Source organism: Amphiura filiformis, chromosome 7 (assembly GCF_039555335.1).
Source record: "Amphiura filiformis chromosome 7, Afil_fr2py, whole genome shotgun sequence".
In the NCBI taxonomy this organism is placed as follows: domain Eukaryota; kingdom Metazoa; phylum Echinodermata; class Ophiuroidea; order Amphilepidida; family Amphiuridae; genus Amphiura; species Amphiura filiformis.
In genome coordinates this window covers 34,673,503-34,699,948 of record NC_092634.1, presented here as the reverse complement: position 1 = coordinate 34,699,948, position 26,446 = coordinate 34,673,503, and the positions used below count along the sequence as shown (strand labels likewise).

General features: G+C 37.0%; 1 protein-coding gene across 1 annotated transcript; it reads right to left on the bottom strand.

Moving 5' to 3' along the window:
- Positions 1-4,294: 4,294 nt before the first annotated feature.
- Positions 4,295-26,229, bottom strand: LOC140157062 (uncharacterized). The gene is made up of 5 exons (XM_072180127.1): positions 26,152-26,229; positions 16,634-16,930; positions 12,813-12,899; positions 9,811-9,876; positions 4,295-6,565 (listed from the first exon to the last, which is right to left on the bottom strand). The coding sequence occupies exons 2-5, from the start codon at positions 16,911-16,913 to the stop codon at positions 5,208-5,210; spliced, it is 1,791 nt and encodes a 596-aa protein (XP_072036228.1). The 5' UTR covers positions 16,914-16,930; positions 26,152-26,229; the 3' UTR covers positions 4,295-5,207.
- Positions 26,230-26,446: the final 217 nt, after the last annotated feature.

Sequence of the window (26,446 nt, the reverse complement as noted above, 5' to 3'; positions counted from 1 at the left end):
AAATTTTCAATTGACCGTCGGCTTTTCCTCCCTGCTACATACACTTTAAGAATATATCATTAGATTTACATAATTTACTTCGAGGACCGTTATATATTAAAAATGTGAAAAATATCAATTTTTATAATTTGTCATAAAATTTGTATTATATTGTGATTTTCAAAAATGAAAATTATTTGATATCAGAAAGACATGCTTCGTATTCAGAATGCAATTCGATAGGTCTGAGGTGCTCTCATGTCCCCAAAAAAATACTGTCGAACGCAATAAACGCTCATTTTAGATCCCTTAAGTAATGACAAAATTTCGCAATTGCACCCTATGATATTAAAGGTGATATGCCTATAAATTATATTATGACTATTATCAGATATGGTGCCATTATAAGGCCATGTTTTACAGTCTTAAAACTTACGGTTTCGTCAATCGTCATAAATTCTCGTTTCACGTAAATCACATGTGACATTGAAATATTTCAAGATAAGTTCCCGAAGCAATGCACTGTTTATTGCTGATAAATTTAGTAGCAGACCCGCGTTCGTTGTGAAATGTCTTAGAAAGGTTTGTTAACAAATTGCATTTTGTACAATGTGCACAATTCCGAGTCGCTCGCCATTTTGGGTGTATATGCAACTGGCCTACGGGTTATGCGGGGGTAATGCCTACATATACTTTGCATACGTTGTCGTTTTGGCTAGAGTGTACATATTCAGCGATTGAGTATAGGCCTGCTCACTCACGCAATCGCTGAATGTACATACATATATTCAGTTGTCTCATATTCCTGGTATTAATTTCGGAAGCAAGGGGATGTCCCATTTATTGCCTATTTGTTATAGGATTAAATTGAACAGTGGGAAATGTTGAGAAACCCTAATGTTAATTTTCTATTTCTTCCGTGGCCTGGGCTGTGCGTATCGCGTATTCGAGCATAAACACACAGGCGATAAAACAATCACGCTAATCAACTGTCTTGACATTATACAGTACCCGTCTACGCGATCGCCGATCACCAGCGCGTACCCAGACCACGGAAGAAATAAAAAATTACTAGGCATAATAATTTAATTTATGTTAAAGCCATAATGTGCGATTTGCTCCACAGCAACGCCCTCAATTTCTACTTTTTGCATAATTCTACTGCCAAATGGTGTACTAAAACCCAGCGAGTCAAGGGTCATTTCAAGTCAAAGATCATCAGAGATATCATTAAACGAGGTATTATCAAAATGGCATGGAAAGCATGAGCCATAACTTTATAAATTAAAACGAAACAAGCTGTGAACATTGGAACCCATTTTAACTTTCAATTTATTTTTCTCACACAAACAGGTTATTAAAAAAATGCAAAATGAGAAGTCTTAATTATCCACTTTACTCATGTGTGACTTCTAACAAAAGGAGCTGCTTCCCGTAGTATTCCGCATTCAAACCAATTCAATGCATGACCTCGGAGTTTCCTGCATGACTTTGGCGGCTATTTTGAAACATTCATGGTTGCACATGCAGGTACTTCTTTTGAAAGTCCTAAACAAGGTATAGCAGTCGCTGATAGGATATGCAGCTTATAGAACACGGATAACCTCTATAAACGTTTACAAATGTATTTTATCATGTATTACATAAACAATTAAGATAACTGTAGAGCGAAAGATGAATACATTAAAAAATTAGTTATAGAGATTTAAATTTCAATTGGAACGTTATGTTCATTTTAATTTTAATTGAGGGAATAACACAATCAATTAAATTTGCAAACACTTCCATGAGTCCACAGTACTCAATTAACGATTATCCAACGCAATACGTTTACATCAGTCTATACTCTATCGACGATTATCCAATGTAATACACTCACATCAGTTTATACTCTATTGACGATTATCCAATGCAATACACTCGCATCAGTCTATACTCTATTGACGATTATCCAATGTAATACACTTACATCAGTCTATACTCTATTGACGATTATCCAATTTAATACACTCACATCAGTCTATACTCTATTGACGATTATCCAATGTAATACCAGGGGATGACACTCTATTCACGTGGTTTCTTTTCCAACGCTAAAAGATTACGAATTTTGGTGGTTTGTAAATGAAAAGTGTCCGCACTATCGATTGATTACGTAACTGTTATGAATAATTTATTAGTTTTTCAATGCAATCGCCTCGACCCATTAATACGTATTATCTGTATTTATCAAAGTACTTGGAATAGCAATCTGGTGAGTTCACTGAACTACGCCCAAATACTGATGGAGTTTTAATGGCGCTAATCCTCTCCATACACAGATGAACAAATACAATAGGAGAAGGTCAACACATATGACCTCCTATATGACATGTTATATGAGATGTACAACAACCTGAATATCATAAAGATCAGTGTTCGTTTGTGCATATGAACTGCATATTTACAATACTAAATATTACTCGTTATATATTATGTCAAATATTGGTATTATGACAACACGGTATATACATTGTATATAAAACGACTAATAGATCCTACTATAATGGCGTCAGGTCATTGGTTCATCATATCCCGTATGTTTCTTAAAATTAATTCATATTTGAGACAACTTTCTGTGACCATTTTATAGGCGTACAGGTGGATCCGTTTTTTTTTTGTCATTTTCATTTCTTTTTGATGAAAGAATTAAGGTTTTCCACTGCACGGAGGCCACTATGTGATACTAATTTAATGCTATTTGTAAATGAATGCGGATTCCCGGTTGTTGTTTTTCCACAGTGTGACAACTGTCCACCCATCCAGACAACATCATCACATAATAAAACGTCTGTATTTTTACGATGAGTAAATATTAAACTGAACTTTGCCTTGGAACATTGTGTAAGACGGTGTAAGATTTTGTGGGCGCCCTCAACATTATTATCCTCTTTGTATCCGTAAATGACATGGCATAGACTGTGTGAATTCTATGAAGACTAGGGGCCTACTTATACATGGGGTCATATCCATGGACACAAGTAACGATAATTGACAACACGATACGCGACTGTATTTAGGAGGCTAACCACTAATAATTAATAATGCCGGGTAGGGCCTACTCCTGGGCGACTCGTGTGGGCAAGGACGCTTAGGACGGTGACCAAATGAGTCTCAAATTTCACCGGGAGGGGCACTCAAGTATGATAATGTAGGCCTATACGCATGTGTGGCCAACTTTTTAAACACCCCTAAAACGAGTTTTACCCTACCAGCAAATTTAGGATCAATAGGCCTAAGCTAACTTAATACACTAAAGGAAGTTTTGATGAGAAACGGACATTTTGATGAGAAACGGCCAAAATGGTGAGAATTTAAATTTTCTCATTCTTTTGGATGAGAAACTTCCTGGTGTGTGTGTCAATCATTATTGTCTTATTAAAATCCGGGACTTTGGTTGACCTGTGCTAGACTCCAGCACATGTTAATGACGCAAAGACAGTTGTGGTAACACCATGGTCGCAGACCTGCAAAAAAGCTCAAAAACAGATAGTAATGAAACCAGTTTTTATTTTCCTTGCTCTAGCGAGTTCACAGAGAAGGTGTTTCTAGTACAATGCAGCGTCGGACTCTAGCTGAGAGCGTAGCCTGAGTCCAAACGGACTCCAAGAAGGGCTCTCCATACACAAATGAACAAACACAAAGGAAAGTAGTCTCCTCCGTGACCAGCTTGATTTCGATGGAGCGAAACCAAATTGGCTGCAGAGGAGACGGGTAATTTTGCCATGCAAATGAGGTGAGTGCCCTCTCAAGAATAACTACTCTCTGGTAATACACTCACATCAGTCTATACTCTATTTACGATTATCCAATTTAATACACCAGTCTACACTCTATTGACGATTATCCATGTACATGTAATAGACCTACACTTACATCAGTATAATACGCCATTACTCTGTTGCCGATTATCCAAATACACCTGCATCTCCTACAAATTACAAAGTTTACCACTCGCAGTCAATAATTTGCAATTACTCTTACACTTATTTGGCCATTTGTTTCAGTTGAATCACTTGTGTCAAATGTATAGCAGCAGCGGTACTTCCCCGGGGCACTGCATGTTTGTTTTTCAGAAAAATTTATGTTCTCATCGAGAAGTTTAACACATTTTTGCCCCTCCCCCTTCAAGAGGTCAGAAATCTCTTTTGGATCTCTGTTCTTCTATTTTAAAATATGACTTTTAATATTATAGGTTAATACACGAGTACCACTTGTTGTGAGTGAAATTGTACACAATAATGCACGCGTACTGAGATGTTGATGCGTCTAGACGCATCAACATCTCAGTACAAGTGCATTATTTTGTACAATTTCTCGAGCAATAAGTGATACGCATTTATTAACCTATTTCATACACGAGAAAAAAATGCCGTGATTTTTGCTATTTTTATAACAAAATCGTCACTAAAAATGTTGAAAATACGAGCAAATATAAATGCATCAACCCGCAAGAAAAATGAATCAATCTTACGCGATGCGAACGCGCGCGAAAGCACTGCGCGTAGTACGCGGAGTGCGAGCCCGTGCAATTATACAATATTAATGCACTAAGCGTATTTTTCTAACGGCTTTTCTGATTGGCTATGTGGTTCTAAGAGTGTATGTATACCGTTTAGTGCCTGTCTACCTAAGTACGGTGATAAATAAATTACAAACAAAAATAGGTTTTACTGTACATCTCCATACTTCAATTTACCGCTTAAATTTAATTTAATTTTGTTGTTAATTTTTGGTGGTTGTTGTTTTTCTGATGCCGATAATTTCGTTATGATATTTCGATCGATTGGAGGAAAAATTATACATTCCGCCAATGCAATTCATGGGATAAATTGGTTGAGTATACCCTTTGGTCAAAGGAGGGTAAAAATATAAAATATCAAAAATCCCCGGTCACAAATACACTAAATTTCTTTCTTTATCGCAGAATTGATGAGAGCAGCAAAAATCCTACATCTACCCAAAAATATAAGCCAAATATTTTCACTAAAAACGTAAACTAACAAGCGACATTTACCAAATAATCTACCATAAATATATCAGTACATCAGAAATGACCTGCCAACTAAACTTGACTATCAATACCAAGACTATTGGGTGTCGGCCTTAACCTGGAGTATATAAGGGGGTAAAGCTGGAAATCGTTTCTTACAAACAAAAAGATCATGTAATTCCTGCCTAGAATTATTTCATTTACCCCACATCCAATGCCAAAACCTTTTGATGGCGCCAGTAAATCCTGAATATTGGGCAACATCATCTAGTAGCTCTTTCTGTGCTCTATTTTGGTCGCGAATTCCATTCATGTTAGCTTCATGTTGTTGTTGTAGGCGTCGTTCTGATTCCTGTTGATCTCTTCTCATCTGGTTAGCTAATTCAATGCGCTTTCGATCTTCTTCAGCTTTTAGTTGATTTAACTCTACCTTCCGCTTTTCTTCTAATCTGTACTGATAATCTTGCTGAGCTCTTTGCTTTTCAATTTCAAATGCTTTCTTTTGTAGTTCGAGACGCTGTATCATCTCCATCTCTACCCTTTTGTTTTCTGCGCGTCTTTCTTCTTCCAAGGTCTTTAATCGTCCGGTCTCACCTTTAGCATTGTCCAGTTGCTTTTGAAATGCTTCGTCTCTCTGGCGTTGATTTTCTTTCATATCTGCATGCATACGATCTACTTCTTGTTTTCTCTTCATCTCAACTTGCCGTAAAGTCTCCTGCTTGGTCTTTTCTAGTTCAATCTGAAACTTGGCTTCTCTCTTCTGAAGATTTTTTTGCATTTCTGCTTGGATCTGTCGAAGTTTCTTGTCGAACTCATTTTTATGACGAGTTTCAATCATTTTCATTTCCGCTGCTCTCTTTCTTTCATGTTCCTTCCTAATTGCCTCGTCCCTTTCCTTCATGATACGTTCTGCTTCTCTGAGCATACCACTGGTGTAACACGGACCTTGATCTGCACGCATTTTTCTGATCTTATTCACTTCGTCCAAAAGCTCCTTCACTTGTTTTTTATTTTCGTCGGAATCCGTTTCGCACCTGTTGTTAAACCCTACAACTCTACCCCCACAGTCACTGACAAGGCGACTCACAACTGCTGGGGCCCTATATATAAATTCCTGAAGGGTATTTATATTAGTCTGATCATACTTTAAGTTATCCATGCCACAAAATACTACCAACATGTAATCAGTACAACCTGAACCGAATAGCTCTCTCAACCTACGCAAGGTGTCCTGCAATTCTTTTGTAAATTTAGAGCCTATCTGGACAACATAAATAAATGCATGGGGCCCGGGCGCAGCAACCAACATACACTTAGCAATTTCTTTTGTTGTTACCTCAATATCATGTTCTGTATCAAATAACCCAGGGGTGTCCACTATTACAAGGTTGACACCCAAAATATTACGATTTAGGTGTGTGCAGAATTCAGTTTCTGAGGATGCACTAACACTACTAATGAACGCTCCTCTTTCCATAGCGATGCTGCTGCAAGAAGAACTTTTCCCGTCTCCAGTATGCCCAAGAACCACAATTCGTACTTCGTCCTCTTGTTCTGAAATCGTAAATAAAGATAAACAAAACAAATATGGCGCGTTATAACGAAAGGTCTTCTCTCAGCCGCGACATATCCACCGGGCATATGCGCCTAAGAAACAAAAAGTCCCCACTAGGTTTTTTGTGCCCCAAAATAATCCACAATATTTATTAAAAGTTATGTATTTTGTCATTAGATTTTGTCACTTTCACTTGTTTTAATATTTATCTCTATTGGTTTGTACATGGAATGTTCTGGAAAGTCAATGGAAAAATACTGGTAAACAATCATACATAATGGAAACTACTAGAATGATCAGTGGTGGCGCTATTACAGAATCCATCTATACACACTAATGACAGGGATTGGTTTGTGTTGAGGTAATGAGCTATTTTTAGAAATGCTGAAATGTGCCATTAATAGTTAACATTATTCTACAATGGTAAAAAATTAGATATAAGGTCTGGAGAGTAAATGATTGGGCAGCGGTTTAAGAGGAAACTCTGTGCAACTCATGTTAGCCAGTGGTGGTACATAAGTTACATAATGTGCGAAGTCATCAAACTTCCGTTCGCGGTTCGACTCAAAGGACCGACAGACAGAAATATCTCCATCAACGAACTGTGATATGTTGATGCACTAACATAGTGTGTTATCTAACTTTCAAGTGGAGCAGATATGCTTGCTCAAGAGATCTCCGAGAGGAGTTTACGATCAACATAGAATACCATTTGGAAAACACTAGCATAACAGCTAGGATAGTGAAAACATAGTCTTCAGGAATTGGACTGAGACTGTGGTAGACCAGGGGTTTCCCTTGGGTAGACAGGATCTTGGACATTGCCGGATCTTGGATCAAGAGCTGAGACCTAAGAAAATTGATGGTTTTGCCGACTGGACTAACATGATGTGTTATCTGAATTTAAGTGGAGCATATAGCTTACTCAAGAGATCTCCGAGAGAGGAGCTCACGGTTAACATAGAAGACCATTTAGAAACCACTAGCATAGCAGCTAGGATAGTGAAAACATAGTCCTCAGGACCGTGGTAGACCAAGGGTTTCCCTTCGGTAGACAGGATCTTGGACATTACCGGATCTTGAATCAAGAACTGAGACCTATAAAAGTAATCTCATCAGAAAGACAGCCAATCAAGATCTCCAGGCCTAGATAAGTAACCATAGCAAAACGAAATATTTGCATTAAGTTTAATTCTTGTCTAATATTGTATAGTGATTTGATTGATAGCCATTCTGCACTAATTAATAAATAATCATAAGTTGTTCTATATAATATACTTCTAGTGCCCGTTTCTATTCATCGTTATGTATTCACTTGCCTGAAGGATGCTGAACAATTTGGCTTGGCTGCCCTCTTCAACATGTTCAAAGTTCTGACAATTTTAGGTAGGAGTCAATTAAGGCGATAGGAACAAATTAGTTCGATCTTTCGATGGACCATCGATGCTTGATCGATCCTTATTATTCATGAAATCAATTAATTTACTATTTTTAATTGTGATTAAATAGTAATTTGTGCCTGTAGTGATATTGACCAATATAAATTTAGCGTTAATTCAGGTTAATTAGTTGATAATTCATTAATAACAAGCATCGAAGCAGAATCGACGGTCGATCTAAAGATCGAACCAATTTGTTTCTGGTGCCTAAGGTTAAACAGTGGGTCAAAATTGAAACATGTCCCAATCCTGTTGAAAAGTATTATACGTCTGGCTATAAAGAAATCCAAAATGTATATACATTGGTTCGGCTTAAGTTTAGTAGTGACGTATAGGTGAGCATTATAGGTGCGCATCTCGCGCACATAATGTTAATCGCGTAGAGAGTACATGCATGTGAACCCATAACCGTTCTCATCTGTTTAAAGCTGTTTAATACGGACATCGGTCGGATAATTCCAAGACTGTCTCATACTAAGGCACACCTACAATGGCGGTTTATCGGCACACTTGTAGCACAACCGAGATAATGCACCGATGTCACAACCGAACTTGAGGTGAACCATAGAATAATTTGCTCCATCTGTGAAGTTTAGTTGCGACGTTATTGGCAGAAACAAGTCAAAGGTCAACACCCCTTTGGCTGGGGTCAATCTACAAGTTAAGATTGTACAATTTCAATTGGATAATGAAATTAGGAAAACAAAATCGGTTTATCAGATGGGAACCAGTAATTTTTGACACCGAGATCAACCTAGCTTCTCTTTTGATGTTCACTGATGTACATGTATGTAGATGATGCAGGGTGCGGTGCGGAGGGGCAAGGGGCGCACACAATCTTACAAAACCATTAGTTATTTTTTATACAATAAAGAAAACGGATGCACACATCGCACACCGACATCGCCTGGTTAATAATTACATTGTACAGCAGAGACACTAAAATGAATACCCGGGATCGATACACGTAAATGTGCTATGCACGATTTGATATTCATACAATAAATCTTTGGATACCGGGGTAGAAAATGATGAAAAGCTCCCGTAATTTTTTTTATTCTAAAGAATCCATATTTCGATTCTTGCACTTGAATATATGTGTTGAAAGGATATGATAGTCGTTAAGTTGCGTATTGAGAAAGAACCGCACGTATTGAGCTCAAAAACTGACAAAAATTCTGATTTTATATGTGCCGAACTATAGCGCAGCGTAGGGCACACGTGGAGGCAGTCTAAAAGCAGATGACCTCATGGCGTATACCATGCTAACTGACATCTACAGAGATCAGTTACCAGGCTATTGTCAATAGCCTTAGTCGGATGTCCCTCGGCCCATTATGCGCCTCAAAACTATTAAACAGGCTGTGGATTCAACCTACCATGGCGATTTCTGCCATGAAGATATCGGGGCGATGACACTGTGCATCGTGGACCACATCACCTCAACGCTCCTGACCAACATCCTGGTAGGTCTAGGCCCAATCGGGTCTATTCATGACGAATTAAATATGGTTTATTGTAGTTTTTAGTCACTCTCTCAAATGATACGAGAGACATATCTCAACCTCTCACCCTCTCCGTTTCTCCTCTCCCCTCTCTTTCCCCTTCTCCGCCTCTCTCCCTGCTCTCCCTCTTTTTTTTGGGCACCCCATGCTCTTTGACAGTTGTCTTTGAATAAATTATTTAAACCAATCTGACCAATCTGACAAAATTCTCTAAAATTATTGTTAATGAAATAAGTGGTGGAGGCGGCATTGCGTTGGAATTACGGAAAATACATATAAAAACATGGAACATGGCAGTACCTTCGGTCAGTTTCATATTCTGGAACTTTCCAATATCTTCAGTCTTCTTAATTTCTTTCGCCACGTCTGGAAATCAGGAAAATAAAACATATCAAAGTGATTAGAATATATTTGTAATTAAAACGATTATTCCATTTAACATTATTTGTCAGGAAATCTCAAATAAATAAGTAAATAAACAAACAAACAAAAGTAACATGTTACGTTTACATGTGTGGCATTGAATGAAATAGATTCTGCTATTCATTTCAAATACCCTTTATACCCATATTTAAAAATTGCATTCCACAGAAAGCTTCCAGAAAGCTTCATACTGAGTAATGGAGAGGTTTAGCGACAGTTTTGTGATTTCATTTGTAACTTTTATGCCAACTTTTTGGTAAATATATACTTTGAGTATTGATTTAGAAGCTCACTTATGTGGCTGGCAGTGTCCCAGTGACGTCAAAGCGCCGAGGCAGCTGTTTCGCGCGCATCTATGCGGCATCTTTATTCTTTAGTGTTTAACAGGTTTTATGGACGTCGATCCAAAAACTTGGACCGGTTATCCATATATCATCGTATAGTCGTATAGTTGAGCGCCGTGTCCATACGTCAATTAAAATTTACGTCTTATTCTTAAGCAGTATGCAGACTCCGAGTATTAGACGTACAATATTGTATGTAACATATCTACATTATTTAATCTATTGCCATTCTATTTCCAGTAATGTTTAAAAGTTCTAACGAATGTTTGATGACGTAAAATCGATAATATGTTACGCATAATATCTGGTAGAAATATATTATCGATTTTACGTCATCAAACATTCGTTAGAACTTAAACATTACTGGAAATAGAATGGCAATAGATTAAATAACGTACATATGTTACATATAGTCCTTCAAGAATGACTCTCGGCTTGAGAAGTTTAGAACTACATGTGTATACTACTACTACTCGGCCTCGCTACTCGGCCTTCGGCCTCGTTGTTCGAACATGCTCGGCTTCGCCGAGCCCCCCCCCCCCCATAGCCGCGGGTCATTCTTGAAGGACTAGTTACATACAATATTGTACGTCTAATAAAAATTCTGCATACTGCTTTAGTCTACTTCATAGCACCTAGAACCGAGAACCGCTTCCATGTGAAAACCGTTGTGCCCTGAATTTCTCCTTTTTTTCTTTCTGGGCAGTGCGGTCACTAAGAATGTGTTGTGGAAGGGCAAAGCTGGGGTGAATTATTGATCAAAATGTAATTTATATCCATGGAAAAAGTGGACTTCGTCGCGTCCCCCTAAAAATGAACAATTTAACATGAAAAGGTGACTTTTGTTAATTTTGCATCCAAGTTAGACATTGTTACCATGAAAAGTGGACTTTTCGGAGAGTTCGCACGCACCCATTCCCGCGTACGTGCCTCTACTGGATTACTGAAAGAGACGGATAACAATGTCTGATACTAAGAGCTAGCCATCAGGCAGTTATTGTTAACTACATGTATGCACACAACACAGGGGCACTCACCGTAGTAATTGACACGTACTAGTAGCGCTGTGCTGTGGGTATATGAGATGAACTAGTTAGCGTCATATATCAAAAAGTATAAAAGCTCTGATTTTAGTACTTGCTCTATGTTTCAATTACTTATTCTTTTTAAAATTTCTGAATCTTTAATCCGGTACAAGCTTTAATAACGGGGGAGCATGCATTTGTATGAGAAAGGAAATCTACCATCTTATCCAAACTCTCGTGTTAATCCAATGCACATTTTGCTTCACCGGGCCGCCCTGACTTGGTCGCGTTTGGAAGAGAAGTGCCACCAAACCGTAATAGGTACAAATTTAGTACTTTCTGTCAATCAAGTATGGTTTCTTTTCTACATGTCAAATTTAAATTTAAATTATTAAATTATTAGCATAGTCCTTATAATAACGGTGGAGCGCCTTGATGAGTAAACACAGCAAACACAAAAACGTTTTAAAAACGTTTTGAATAAGTTAAATTTTGGCTTTTGGTTTAGGGAAAAACGTTTTAATAACATTAAAATGTCGGGTTATATAATGGCCATGAAAACGTTTTAAAACGTTTTGTAGGAAAACACACTACAACAATATTTTTAAAATATTTTCAAAATTTTATTGTAAACTATTTTTGCCAAATATTTTGTCAACATTCAAATAACATTATGTTAAAATATTTGCACCCAGCAAACACAGAAATGTTCTTAAAATGTCTTTTTCAAAACGTTTTAATAACATTTAAATGTCGGGTTATATAAAGGTCATGGAAACGTGTATAAAACGTTATTGCAAATATTTTGGGCAAACATTTTTCGGAAATTGAACCCCAAAATAACATTCTGTTTAGAATGTTTTGTATCAAGTTTTCAAAAATGTTTATAGAATGTTATTAAAACGTTTTATACCCTTTATACAACCCGGCATTTAAACGTTTTCTGTAAAACATTTTGTGATAGCTGAGCAGTAGATTATCAAAAAATGTTTTTTAATGTTATGAAAACGTTTTATACCCTTTATATAACCAGACATTTAAACGTTTTCTGTAAAACATTTTGTGATTGCTGAGCAGTAGATTATCAAAAAATGTTTTTTAATGTTATGAAAACGTTTTATACCCTTTATATAACCAAACATTTTTAAATGATGTTTTCTGACAACTTTTTATAACCTTTTGCGAATGATGTCGAAAACGTTTTGTGTTTTGCTGGGAAATGATAGCAAACCAGTGAACAATCCCCAAAACTCAGTCATGTCAATAGCGTCATTATCGATTGGATTAGTCGACCGTAGCGGACAATTCGATCGCTCATTGGATTAATATTATCACGTGGTAAGAAATATGCATTGGACAATCGATTGCTATAATGGTTAAGTACTGCATATTTCGGTTTAATCTTCACTAAGCGGGTTTATGGCTGAAAAGGTCACGGTGAATTTGCCGTGGACAAAACTGCACTATGATATTCAGTAACTGCGAATCCCATATCGGGGTGAATACGCACCTTTAGATTTCACATCACCAAATAATATCTCTTGAGGGCTCTCGTCCCGACCTGCAATGCTTTTATATTGCGAATACTGTGACACACCTATAAATCAATATTAAAAACCAAAAAAAATGGGCGGATTTTGTGACAAACTTGTGCCAGGCTTGAATGTAGGCTTGAATATAAGCATCTACCAAGATTGAGAAAGATTATGGTTTTTATTCAGATTTTTAATGTCTTTCTAAAGCCACCAGCTTCTAGGTAAAATCACAAGTGGTGCAATTCTGAAAATGGGATGAACAAAGCTTATAGTCTTCGCGGTCCAGTAGCTCGGTAGCAATGGTCACCAATATATTTCTTTTTGTTTGTTTTCTTGCTTGTTTGTTTGTCTTTCAGGAAAACATCGCTTTGAAAAATTGACTCGCTTCGTTACTAGAGTCATTTTAATAGAGCCCATTTTGTTCAAAAAAGTATAAGGAAATTTATTCCAATTCCCCTTTAGCACTGTTTAGGGTTTCTCTACCGGATGTCGATTTGTACCGAAGTTCCTTCCCACAATACCATATGCGTATTGCATAACAATGGAGATGGATTAACCTCTGAAGTGTATCTATTGTAATATGCAATATACCCATTACTTTGTGGGAAGGAATTTAGGTACAAATCGACATCCGGTTGAGAAACCCCAAAGGTGCGTATTGGTATTGATTACATGTACCTTCGAGTCTTGCTTTTATTCATCAAAATTGCAAAACCGCGCCAGATTACATACTTTAATTTTCGATATGTGGAATTATATGACAATAGCCTACCTCAATATGGTTCGTTATTATACTTTTCACCATAAATCAGAGCGTGTCCATATGCAATTGTGTTAATTGTGTTATGCTATTTATGTTAATGTTATTACGTAATCAAGTATTTAACATCGCTAATACCCATTTGACAAATGTACAAACTTGTATTTATCGCAAGTGAATGTCATCAAAGACATGCCTGAGTGAAGATAATGGTTGCGGGAATTTATTGTCCGCCCTCGCATATAATTGTAGATTTGTTTTCTAGGTTTTAGCTGTCCAGGTCTTAGTTTTCCATTCTTGGTTTTCCAGGTCTCAGTTTTCCCTGGTCTTAGGTCTTCATCAGACTGACAACCTTGCTTCATCTTCTTTCCTGAAGTTGCTGCCGTTGGCGGCGCCAGAAGTCAGAAACGGCAGCAACCTTGGCAGCAACTTTAGGAAAGAGAAGAAGCAAGGTTGTCAGTCTGATGAAGTGCTTTGTAGCAGCATTAAACTGTAACAAGGCACACCGACATCGCCTGGCTAATAATTATTTGGTGCAGCAGAGACACTAAAATGAATACACGGGATCGATACACGTGAATTGCTATGCACGATTTTGATATCAGACGAAAATCTTTGGATACCGGGTTAGAAAATGATGAATATCTCCCGTAAATGATTTCGTCTCAAGAAACCAGATCTGGTCTCATACACTTGAAAATACGTGTTGAACAGATATGATAGTCGCTAGTTTGCGCTTTGAGAAACGGCCGTGAATCTTGAACTCAAAATCTGACCAAAATCGCTAATTTTACATTGCGTTGGTCCTGTATGGACTACAGCGCGCATAGGTATATTCGTCTCAGAGTGGAGGCAGTATGTATGACCATTGACCGCAATGTCGTATACAAGCTTACTCACACAGCGAGAAATCAATTACCCCGGCTATTGTCAGTAGCCTTAGTCAGGTCACTTGGCTAATTATATGCGTCTCATAAGGTCGGAATAAAATGACCTTTCGAGGCTGTGGATTCAACCTACCATGGTGATTTCTACCATGGAGATATCGGGGCGATGACACTGTGCAAGGTATGTCTTAGTTTAACAGACACCCCATGCTGTGATCTTTTGAACACCTAGCAAAGATGGATGGATGATGGATGATGGATGTATAGCTACTACTACTAGGTACTATGGAATTCGACCATTGATGGGGCATTGGGGTGATTGCATTGCTATGTTTTTGAGGGGAAGAAAAATTAGCCAAGTATTAATTACCCCCCCCAAAAAAAAAAAAAAGGAAAGAAAAACGTACCCTATATTATTTTCTCCAAAATATGACCAATTTGAATGTGTCAATCTGGACTAAAATTAATTCAATACATAATCTGGTCTGGGGCGGACATTTTATAAATGAATTTAGAAGAGCAGCAACGACACCACTTGCATTATATTCCAGATGTTAAATCTACATCATATGCAAAATTTGAGGAAAACTGAACGACTCAGTGTTATTTTAGGGCCATTTGTCTATAACTGGTTTTTACATATAGCCCTATGGAGAGAGTGCCCGTTGAGGGCGCTATAACCCCCATTTTAGGAACAAAAATGTGATTTAAAAAAAACTGATCCATGCGAATTTTCTAAAATTTTCAGAGTATGTAGTATGAACATGTAGAAATATAATCAATTAGTTTCCCTACCTGCTCTTCTCACATCTGATTAATCATTGTTAATATGCCTATTCTACAAGCTCACCCCCCCTTCGCACAGCATTTTTGTGGGACAAGATAGATAGATAGATAGATATAGATAGATTTATTATTATCTTTTCACTCATTACATGATACAAGAATAATACATAGGAATAATACATTATAAAGATATAAAAAAATAATACATATATAATAAACTATGGAAATGCATAATACAACGATGAGTGAAGAATTACAGTTGATGCCCAGAGGCCTGTAGCTCTGTAACCCCCTTGATACAGGTATATGGCATTTATTTGACATAGCAGCAGGTTGGTAGACAACAAAAATGCCGAGTCCAACCAACCAGCTGCCATGTCCATCAATGACATATCCTATGTTACATTTAAGGAAATAACAATGAAAAAACAAAACAAAAGCAAGAGAGAACATCACACACACTAAATTGCAATCTGAATACGAGGAATGTCCCTTTGATATCAAATAATTTAGATGTTATGAAATTTGCGCTATAATACAAATCTTATGGCAATTTATTCAAAATCGACCTTTTTGACGGACATTTATAGACCTCGAAGTAAACTTTATAAATCTAATGACATGTACTGACACGTACGGAGGACATAATTTTATTTAAATGAGGACGAGAACGACTGTTCGACGGGGTTTACAGTATGAAATCGGTGATATAGTTGTTTGTTTATCAAAACTTCCTTCACCCAATGGAATTCGAGGAGCTGCACATATTATTGGTGGATGTATTGTTCTGCTATATAAACCCAAAATGTATTATTATTTTATTATTTAGGAACAATCTTTACATTATAAAGCTACATTCGAGGGGTGGGGCACTTGAAAGTAACGTACCTGTGCCTACCGGAGTACGTTCAATGTGGGCTAAAAAAAATGGGTCATTCAGTGTGGAAACGCTACTAAAAAGTGGGTGTCATGGGGTGTCTGGGCAAACATAATTATGCAGAACTTGGCGGAAATTTGCAATTTTGAAGCTAAAATGGATACAAATATGTTAAATTCGTTCAAGATAACCGCGAAGCAACATACATACATACATATTGAGTATTTATAAAGCGCTGCTACATTAAGAGCGTAGCGCTACATACAATAGCACTACATACAAGCAAGCAAAAATGTGCAGATTTGGTGTAAATTCCAAAAAAAGAGGGTCATTGGGTGTGAGCTGATGAAATAGGGGGTCATTTGCAGAAAAAGGGGGCTCTATTGACAGGCACTTGACGCGTGCCAATATATGCGAGTGCAACCCGGAGCTATAACAATGTGGGCGAATTTACATTTTGTTTTGCCAACAGATTACGTAACTTACCAGTCTCTAGTGCCTTAACTTCCTTGTGCAAATCTGGTCGTTGTTTTTCCAAAACTTTCATGAACACATCATACGAGTAGAATTGTTTTTTCTTTAGCAGCTGTAATAATGTTGCAACCTGGTCACGATTCGAGTATTGTTTCTCAATCCTTTCTTTGTCATTCTGGTCTATTGCGCACTTAGCGAGAAGCGTGATCATGACATCACCAATTGACAGGTTCTCCGGTAATATTAGTAGCGCCCCATTGAGGACAGCTTGATAATTTAATTTATCAGCCATTCTCTTCGGAAGCGACCCTGCACCACAGAAGAATAACAAGATTAGAAAGTAGAAAGGATATAATGATCTTATCTTCTAAATTTATATTCAAATGTTTAATGTTTCTTTGTTCACGTAGAACATTCTATTTCATGTATTAAAAAAGTAACATTGTCAATAATTATCAATAAGCTATTCTAAAACTCCTTATTCTTGAGGTAGAATAAACAAATAAATTTTAGCTTTTATCAGTTCTGTTTCCAATTTTATGGAGCATTATTGTAACATCAATCAGTTTAGGGCCAAGGACCATGAAGCTTGATGATAAAGGACTTCACCACAAATAATCTTCTTTCGCTCTTTTAGTATTTTCTAGGAGTGTGTGCTTTTCCAGAATGGTATTCTAGAATGATCTCTTTTCATGTTGGCTTCAACTGCTAGTATATCAGGGACAGTCGAACCGTCCTTGAGTATAATGTGTGAAAGGCCTGTTGACTTTTTGAGTGCCCGGTTGTATGGCCAAACCAGAGAGTGTTCCTTGCTGTATAGACTATGCCATAGTCGATTTTTGATAAATAAAACATGTCATTAATCATGATGAAAGGATTCAGTTGAACTCGAAATTATACTGATATTTATTACATCAAAATACTAGTATAAAATTGTTATGAAAAAGTTTATATAATTATATTAGTGACAGTAAAAGTAAAGTATACGTAGGCTTATATTATTGAATGCAACATATCATAATGTCATAATTATATTGGCACTTCAATACTGAACGATTCTGATTTTAGAATCTACCAGTTTATTAATCGCGAAAGTCCGGGTTAACAAACAGAGGGGGTACGGTGACTGAAAAGATCAGTTGTGAAAATCTATCAATTGTGCACAAATTAATTAAATCAGAGTTTTAAGCTTAAATGCAACAACCAGAGTATGCACAATGGACAAGTGGACTACGGAGTAGTCTACTTGCTGTACAATAAGGAGATGGTTATGTTCTAATATCTTTTTACTTTACGTTCACTTAACTTCTATCCCATTCACTGGTTCTATCACAAATGTATTGAAGTCCATAGCATGGTCATTGACCAATGGTTATCATCCTTAAACAAAGATCACGTGTGTGTGAGCTCGGGGGGTTGGGCGGTACCAATTGGGGGGGGGGGGCAAAGCTGCATTTTTAACATAGGTAGTTGACATCATGGGCTACACGAAAATGCCTGATAACAATTGAACGGGAGTAGCTTTTGGCGGGAAAAGGTCATCGAACTTTACACAGGTTCAAATTTCAAAGTTGCTCAAATTGTGTTAAAAACCATTCCAATGTATTCCTCTAGTCACAAGGATTCAGAAAATATAGCTTTGACATAGCTTGAGTTATTACCAAAAAGGTCAAAGGTCACGTTTTTGGCTCTATGTGGGTCAAAAACATCAAAGTGTTCCGATTTTGCCAAAAGAGGTGTCAAAATGTTCGTTTTGATTAGTCAAATCTTATAAGGCTAAGATTGCACCATCTTTGATGTTTCGTTACCTAGGTAACACCGCAAAATAGGTCAAGGTCAATAGGCCTCAATGGTACTTGACCTATTTTGCTGTGTTAAAAACCATTCCAAGTCCAGCGCGCTAATCCATTGGACCACATGAGTTGTTGGTAGCCAAATTGAATTTTAAACATATAGACGAATCCAAATACACGCATTCCTACACCTGACTAGCAGCCTTTAGTTGGGTCCCCGGCGGCTACAATTATTTACAATTCCAACAGTTGTACAAATAAAAGCCGCCTTACACCTAGAGAAGATCGAGGAGGGTTAAAAGAATAATACAATAGAGATAATTCCGCAGGTAATCCCGTCGCATCTATTCATAGATGTACAAATGGATGAACAAAAGGACTATGTATGAATAGATGCGACAGAATTACCTCTATTGTATATATTATTCTATTATTAACCCTCCTCGCCTTTGCATCTTCTCTAGGTGTTAGGCGGCTTTTATTTGCACAATCGGGCGCTCAAAACACCAGGTTGGTGCTAGCCGACCAAATCCTGACCATGACTTGGCTCGTTGGATTCGTCTATAGGCTATAGACGAATCCAAATACACGCATTCCTACACCTGACTAGCAGCCTTTAGTTGGGTCCCCGTCGGCTGCAATGCATCCAAAATGTGAAATGATTCGGCCTTGGCGGAAATTTTAAACTGCATTCCATCACCCGTTTTACACCTTCCGCGAAAACACAGGTAGACAAAGGAATGATTTAAGTTTACAACACAATACAGTTCCAACAGTTGTGCAAATAAAAGCCGCCTTACACCTAGATAAGGTCGAGGAGGGTTAATAGAATAATACAATAGAGATAATTCCGCAGGTAATCCCGTCGCATCTATTCATAGATGTACAAATGGATGAACAAAAGGACTATGTATGAATAGATGCGACAGGATTACCTCTATTGTATATATTATTCTATTAACCCTCCTCGTCTTTGCATCTTCTCCAGGGCTTTTATTTACACAATCGGGCGCTCAAAACCCCAGGTTGGTGCTATCGGGAAACCAAAGATGGCCGACCAAATCCTGACCATGACTTGGCTCGTTGGATTCGTCTATAGGCAACTCCAACACTTCTCGGGTGAAATACAACAATACGTGTACTCTGCGGACAATGCATTATATCGATCTTGACTGCATCGGGCATGGTATATCGGTCCGTGCAATGTATAGGGAGCCTGACATTTTCTTGCAGGCCTATAGTCCCCGGGGTATAGACGTTGGGTTTCCCACAGTTTATTCAAGATTTTCGTATAGAACCCCCAAGATGATTTTAGAAAATGGAAGATTAGATTACCATAAAAACGATACAGTAATCTTTATCGGGATTCTGTGTAAAATTTACATAGATTTTTCATCATTTTTTGAGCGTTCATTTGACTAAATTCAAAAGATATTTTGACGTATATAAAATTCTCCACCTCCTAAACAACACCAACTGTACCCAATTGGGTATCACGAATTGTTCTACATGTTGTGCAGTTAAGTTGTTTTTACGCATTTTAAAAACACTTTGGCTCGATGACGAATGCCGCTGTGGTACCAGAAGGACGCTTTTCAAAATGGACGCCAAAAATGTATGAAAAGCACATAATATGCAGTTAAAATGGTCTATTATGATGTATAATTTACCAAATTCTAGATGAGTATTGCTGGCAGTAAAGTATGAATACGTCAAAGTATTAATATGAGGGTACCAAGAGGCCATAGTTGAGGGCGCTTTCAAAAAACCCATTATGATTAACAGAATAACACTGATTATTTCACATGTACTGTGGGCAACACTCCGATAACAAACGCCCTTCATTGGGTCTAATTTATGGCCAATTCCAGTGAAAGTCAATCGAAATATATACTAATAAGCAATTTAATTCACATAGTGTAACTTTAAAATGGCAACAGTCAAACATTCTGTTTATCAAAAAATTATGTTTTTCCCATTTGGATATCTTTATATTACTATTATTACGCAAAGAAGGAATAAATGTTTGACCTCACACAGTCAACTGAATTAAAAGTAGGTTACCTTTAATTTATTGTCAATATCACGCGAAAATGTATACATGATTATGTTTGACGCCCGCTTAGTCAACTGAATTAAAAGTATGTTACCTCTTTCTTTTCAGCTCTAAATTTGTACACAAAACCATGTATGCAGTCTCGCACGATGTACCTCTGCATGGATTGCAAACAAACTGCTCAGTTCACAAAACAGTAGGATTGTGTAGTAAATAATAAATGCCTCACCAGAAGAAAGTCCTCTTTTGTTTGAGTGGTCATAAAATTGAACAAAAAACATTGGTCCTAAATTGACCCCCCCCCCCTAGTCCACAACAGACACCTCGAAACAACTTCTCTTGGAGATATGTTTGAGCTATACGCTATAGATGATGTGACTTCTGACGTCAATGCCTGACAGTATGCGCACGCATCATCACAATTTCCATTGTTTTTTTTCTGACAGTATGCGCGCGCATCATATTTTGTTCAGGGTCGTGTTTTAAAACTCCCGCCACATCACAATTTATTTAAAATATAATAAATTGTGATGTGGCGGAGTTTTAAGACTATTAAACAGTGTAGTGGTTGCATGGGGTTCATTCAAGCATAAAAATATACCAGTCCCTTGCCTTTGTTGATAAACATTGAGGTCACCTCATCTATATAACTAAGCCTTGAAATAAACATTTTTTGTTTCTCAATTCCTTCACTATGAATCACTAGTATCATTCCAGATCATTCTAATCGTTCAGTTAAATAAACGAGGTCAATGGCCTTTTCACAATAGAGAGCAATAAGAATAAGGATGCTGTTGATTCAACGAGAAGGAATCAAGAAACCAGATTGAAACTTCTCTGGCTACATTGTATGGCATATATCTCAAACATATATCAAACGGAATTGGTTCAAGGTGTCTGATGTGGACTTTCAGGGGGGATATATTTAGGGCTAAAATTAATTTGGTTCATCAAGACCTGTAACTTAGTTGAACAATTTGGGATTGGCTCATTCTTTTGTGTGTGAGTAGTACAGGGTGCAGGCTAAAGATGACAACATTTGGGATTTAAAAATATTTTGGGTTTTGATGATACGACCCCCCACCGAAGTAGGCCCAGCTTTGATTTTAGGCTATGGGTGTGGGATTTTTACTTTTGAAATTACGCCACCTTGAAAATCAAAGTATACCTCACGACGTGTTATTCTCGCGTGCCCCCCTAAATGACACATAGCTATAGCCGGGGCTGTAGCGCGGAAAGGAAAGGGAGTTACGACCTCAAATTTTCAGGTTTTTCATTTTTCAATAGTATCTACCAATCATGATGCAGTCATGTCTACCGTAGAATTCATCTCGACCTTTGCAGGACTTAAACCCCATTGAAAGCTATTAAACCAAGATAACACTCATTGAAGCAGCTCAACTGATTAAATCAGATCTTCTCTGGTTGTGCACAAGTGTCTGTTTTCAATGTGCGACATCGCAATAAAGCTGGTATTATAGCTTCAGTTGGGTAACCGATTATAAAGGAAACGAAAGGAAACAATGGTATGTGTATCTTTGTTCACAAAATGAGACAAAGACCTGCTTTTTGTTAACCAGCATTCTTCAAAATGAGCAACATAATGATTGTTGACTTAACACGGTTTGGAAATAATTTCTTCATATTTTTGGTGTTATCTGTCGTTTACATATCCTTCCTAAAACACAAAAGTGCGACCCTCTCCAAACATCTAAATTAGCTAAAATTTAGGACATACTATATTTTCTAGAACCTATTTAGAATAGTTTAAATGTAGCTTTTACCGGTTTTTGTGGCATCCTTCAGAAGTGAGCGGTCCGATACCAATATTTTCGGTCAAATCTCCATTCAATTAACACGGGGAGTTGGCTAGCTATGCCTTGCCCTCACTCATATTTTACAAAAGTGCGACCATTTCTGAACATCTAACCTAGCTGTAATTTTAGGTCATGTTAGAGAAATATATTTGGTAGAAGTTTTGGAGAATAAATAAAATATTGGCTGGTTATTTTTCACACAGTGATGTTAACTAGGCAAGTGTCCATTCTTCCAACATACATCATTTGTAAAGGTCACGCGTCAATGGTGAGAGCACTGTGTATTGTGTATAGGAAAACGGACAGTAACTGCAGTATGTATGCATACGAGTATGGGTTAACTTTCATGTTGAGTTGGCATGGAATGACTCTGTAACTGCATATGTGCTTTTCATAAACTTTTGGTGGCCATTTTGAAAAGCCCTCAGCTGTGATCATCCGGTACCTTCCTAATAATACTGTGACTCGTTTATACTTACTGCCAACAATACTAATTCAAAATCTGTTCAATTATACCTCATAAGTGATCATTTTAAACGCATGTATATGCTTTTCATTGCATTTTGGCGGCCATTTAAAAAAGCGCCCTCAACTGTGACCTTCCAATTAATTCCCTGGATCAGGGAGACGTATTTAGTATGTTTTTTCTACTGAATCGGATCGCATTATTTGCAAGTCACGTGATGTCCAAATTCTATATGCCAACAGTTTTTCTTTTATCTAAAAGGGCATAATGTCATCGTTATATTGACTAAGAATGAAGAAAAATAATCTACCTCGAGGGCGGGTATAAAAACTTAAAATTGACCATGAAAATTCTTGTTTTTTGGTTTTTTCAACTTCTGAAAATGTGAAATGTCAACGTGGCAACATGGTATCAATCTGGCAACACTGACTCATTAAAATTGGGTAATTGTAAAGCAATTGCTAGGGCTACTCAACTGCAAAGTCCGCTTGGGCAAAAAATCTACCACCTTTATATGCGTTTATCAGAGAATTTATGTATGCTTGTTACCATGGCAACATACATATGCTGATTTTTAAATATATATATATATATATATTTGCATTGGGCCCAATAGCTGCTATCTCCCAAAATCCAAGAGATGACGTGTCTAAGAGTTTGTCAACGTAGAAAAAATTTACTCTCAAGGCATATAAAAATCAAAAATCGTACACTAAAAGACACAATTTCATGCCTAATTTTAACACCAGGATTTTAAAAAATGTATATCCAAGGACTATGTTTTTAACTGACATTACTGAAGAAAAAAAATGATTTCTTTATATTTGACCGAGATAATTAATTTCATAGCAAAAAGGTGTATCTCTAATTGTGCTGATTTCAACATGAATCGATCGACCTTTAACGCGACTATACATAACAATAGAAGCTATTGAATAGAGTTCTGAGTGAATCATACTAGTCTTGTTAAGGCAGTGTTCATAAATACTCTGGGTGTGTGTGTGTGTGTGGGGGGAGGGGGCTGTTGGAAATATAGAGGGCAGGAGGAACAAAAAATTTGAGGGTAAAAGTTCAGGGTAAAATGTATGACAAGGCATGCACATGAAATTTTTTTTGCATGCATGTTAATTATTCAATTATGTACTCTAATCAACACAATTTACGGACACTAATAACAATTTGGGTGTAACATTGTGATATAATATATGATCCGGTGACGGACAGGATGGCAGTCGGTTAATAAACCGAAAAATATTTCAATCAGCTTACAACATTTGAAGATATAGTTTTTCACTCTGTCCACGGAGGAGGTTTTACTACATCAAAGATTGAAAAGGAATACACGTACCATGCATGAATATGAATGGCCAAGTGGACCAAAAAACGCGTAAGATTATACGTGTAACCGTGTAAACGTGTAAGATGGCATCTTACACGTGTAAGATTGCAAAAAGCATCTACTCGACTTTGGCCGCTCGAATGCATACGCGATCGACATTTGTGTTCATAAATTACAAAACACTTTCCCAAAATTTGTCTGAACTATTAATTGTGCAAATAAACATGTGATACCGACCTAAAGGTCAATTAATTAAACATATACGAGGGTCATGAAAAAAGTTCTACCTCAGCCCTCATATCTCAGCTACTTCAGTAGCCTTTTCATATTTTTCATGATTATAACCTAGTGTTATATCTAGATTGTGAGCAAATTTCGTTTCAATATCTTTTTTCCTCTGTTGTATAGGCAAAGTAAAAACGAAATTAGGATTCATTGCCGCGGAAATGGAGAGATCTGTATATAAAAATCTACAAGGAAGATAACTAGACCAACTTGAAATGACCATAAAAAATACCATTTACTCACTTTGACTAACTGAATTGAAGCTGACATACCGAAAATATCAAAAACTATGTAAAATGTCATAAAAAAGCTGCTTTACTCCGACAAAATCCGTTTCTTTTAGCAAACAAAAGGTAAGAGCAGATACGAAATGTAATCAAATTTAATATTTTTCTTTAACATTTCCAAAACCCATTTATACAGTAATTGTCTATATAAGAGTAAAATGGCTGATATATCTGGAAGCATTTTAAACCTGCCATTGAAATGGCACTTGGTTATTGAACATCGGGGAAACTTGATGTTCAAAATAGTTAGTAACAGAAAGTGGTTGGGTGTCTTTATTTTTAACTTTCAGCTCTGAGACAAAGCTTAAAAGTCATCTCATACAGATTATTGCCAAGCAGATACTCATAATCTGAAAGACTATCAGACATAACAGCAAAACTTGGATGCTGGTATATAATTGAGACCGTACACCACGAATGAGCCGTAAATTCAGCCCGGTCAATTTTGTTTTATTTCGTGTTTAGAAAATACATGTATATCGTATTTATATCATTTGACTTCAAACGATATCCAGAAGCGGGGTTATGGGGGTTATGATTTGTTGAACTTTGCTTAACAAAATGGTAACCTTTTTCGGTTCTACATGCGTCTTTTTCCACATTGCTGGTAATAAATATCAAACAGTCATAATTGGCGCACATTTCAAATCATCCCCAAGTCAACGATGACAAAACCTAGACAGAATACAATGCTTTGTAACCCACGACTTGGACAAAGCAAAGAAAGATAGAGTTATTTAAAAATAAGCTTATTATCCTCTTCAACAATAGGATTATTGATTGGTATAAAAGGTGTTTGACTGGCGCTATCAAAATAAGATACATGTCGTACCAAATTGAGGTACCTATAAATACGACCTTCATGCACATTTTACACTGCACTGTAACTCAGAATACAATTTAGGACATTTACGGCTCATTCATGGTCACATTTTGTTAATGCACATCTTGCTGCTTAGTTACACATCTGGTGTTGTTTCAGTTACAATCTGTTAGCATAATCATAGCCCCTACATATCGAGCAAATCTCTTAGGAGGGATACACACATATTTTTATTTGAATATTTTACGATTTTGTTATCGTTTCCGGTTTCTATATCATTTTTACCGCGCTTAAAACTTAGGGGCATTTTCGTGATCCACAGCCTGATCACCCCCCCACTTTTCACAAAAAAAGTTACGATTTTTTATACAAACCTCTGGCTATATAATCTTTATGTACAAAAAATATCTTTCGGATTAATTCGTTTAGCAAAAATATCCAAATTCTAATTACGTTCTTGCGTACCAGAACCAAATTCGACACAGTAGCATATGAAGCAGTGCAATACAAATATTAAATCAAGCATAACTGGCAAACGCAAAATCGGAATCAACTGATATTTTGGGAATAAGCTTTTTTGTGTCATAAAAAGAGGATACTAGGATCACGAAATATTCCTTTAAATACAAACAACAAAAATTTAAATGAAAGTGTCTGTACTTACTGAACTCAAATTGAATCAAAATCCAAGGTGTCGTATAGGATAAGACAATCCCGACATTATACGTACATAATCGTACACATGCAGTAGAAAGCCCAATACGTATTAGCATGTGGGTGACGCTAAATTCACGGTTGTTCTATGAAGCACGCAAACCGAATGAAAAATCCCGCTGGTTTGCTAGCTAGGAAATGAGACAAGTTATCGATCGGTTATGAATAATTCATATTCGATCCTTTGATCATGTTAGGGAGTGTTCATAAATACTTTGGTGGGGGGGGGGGGGGCTGGAAATTTT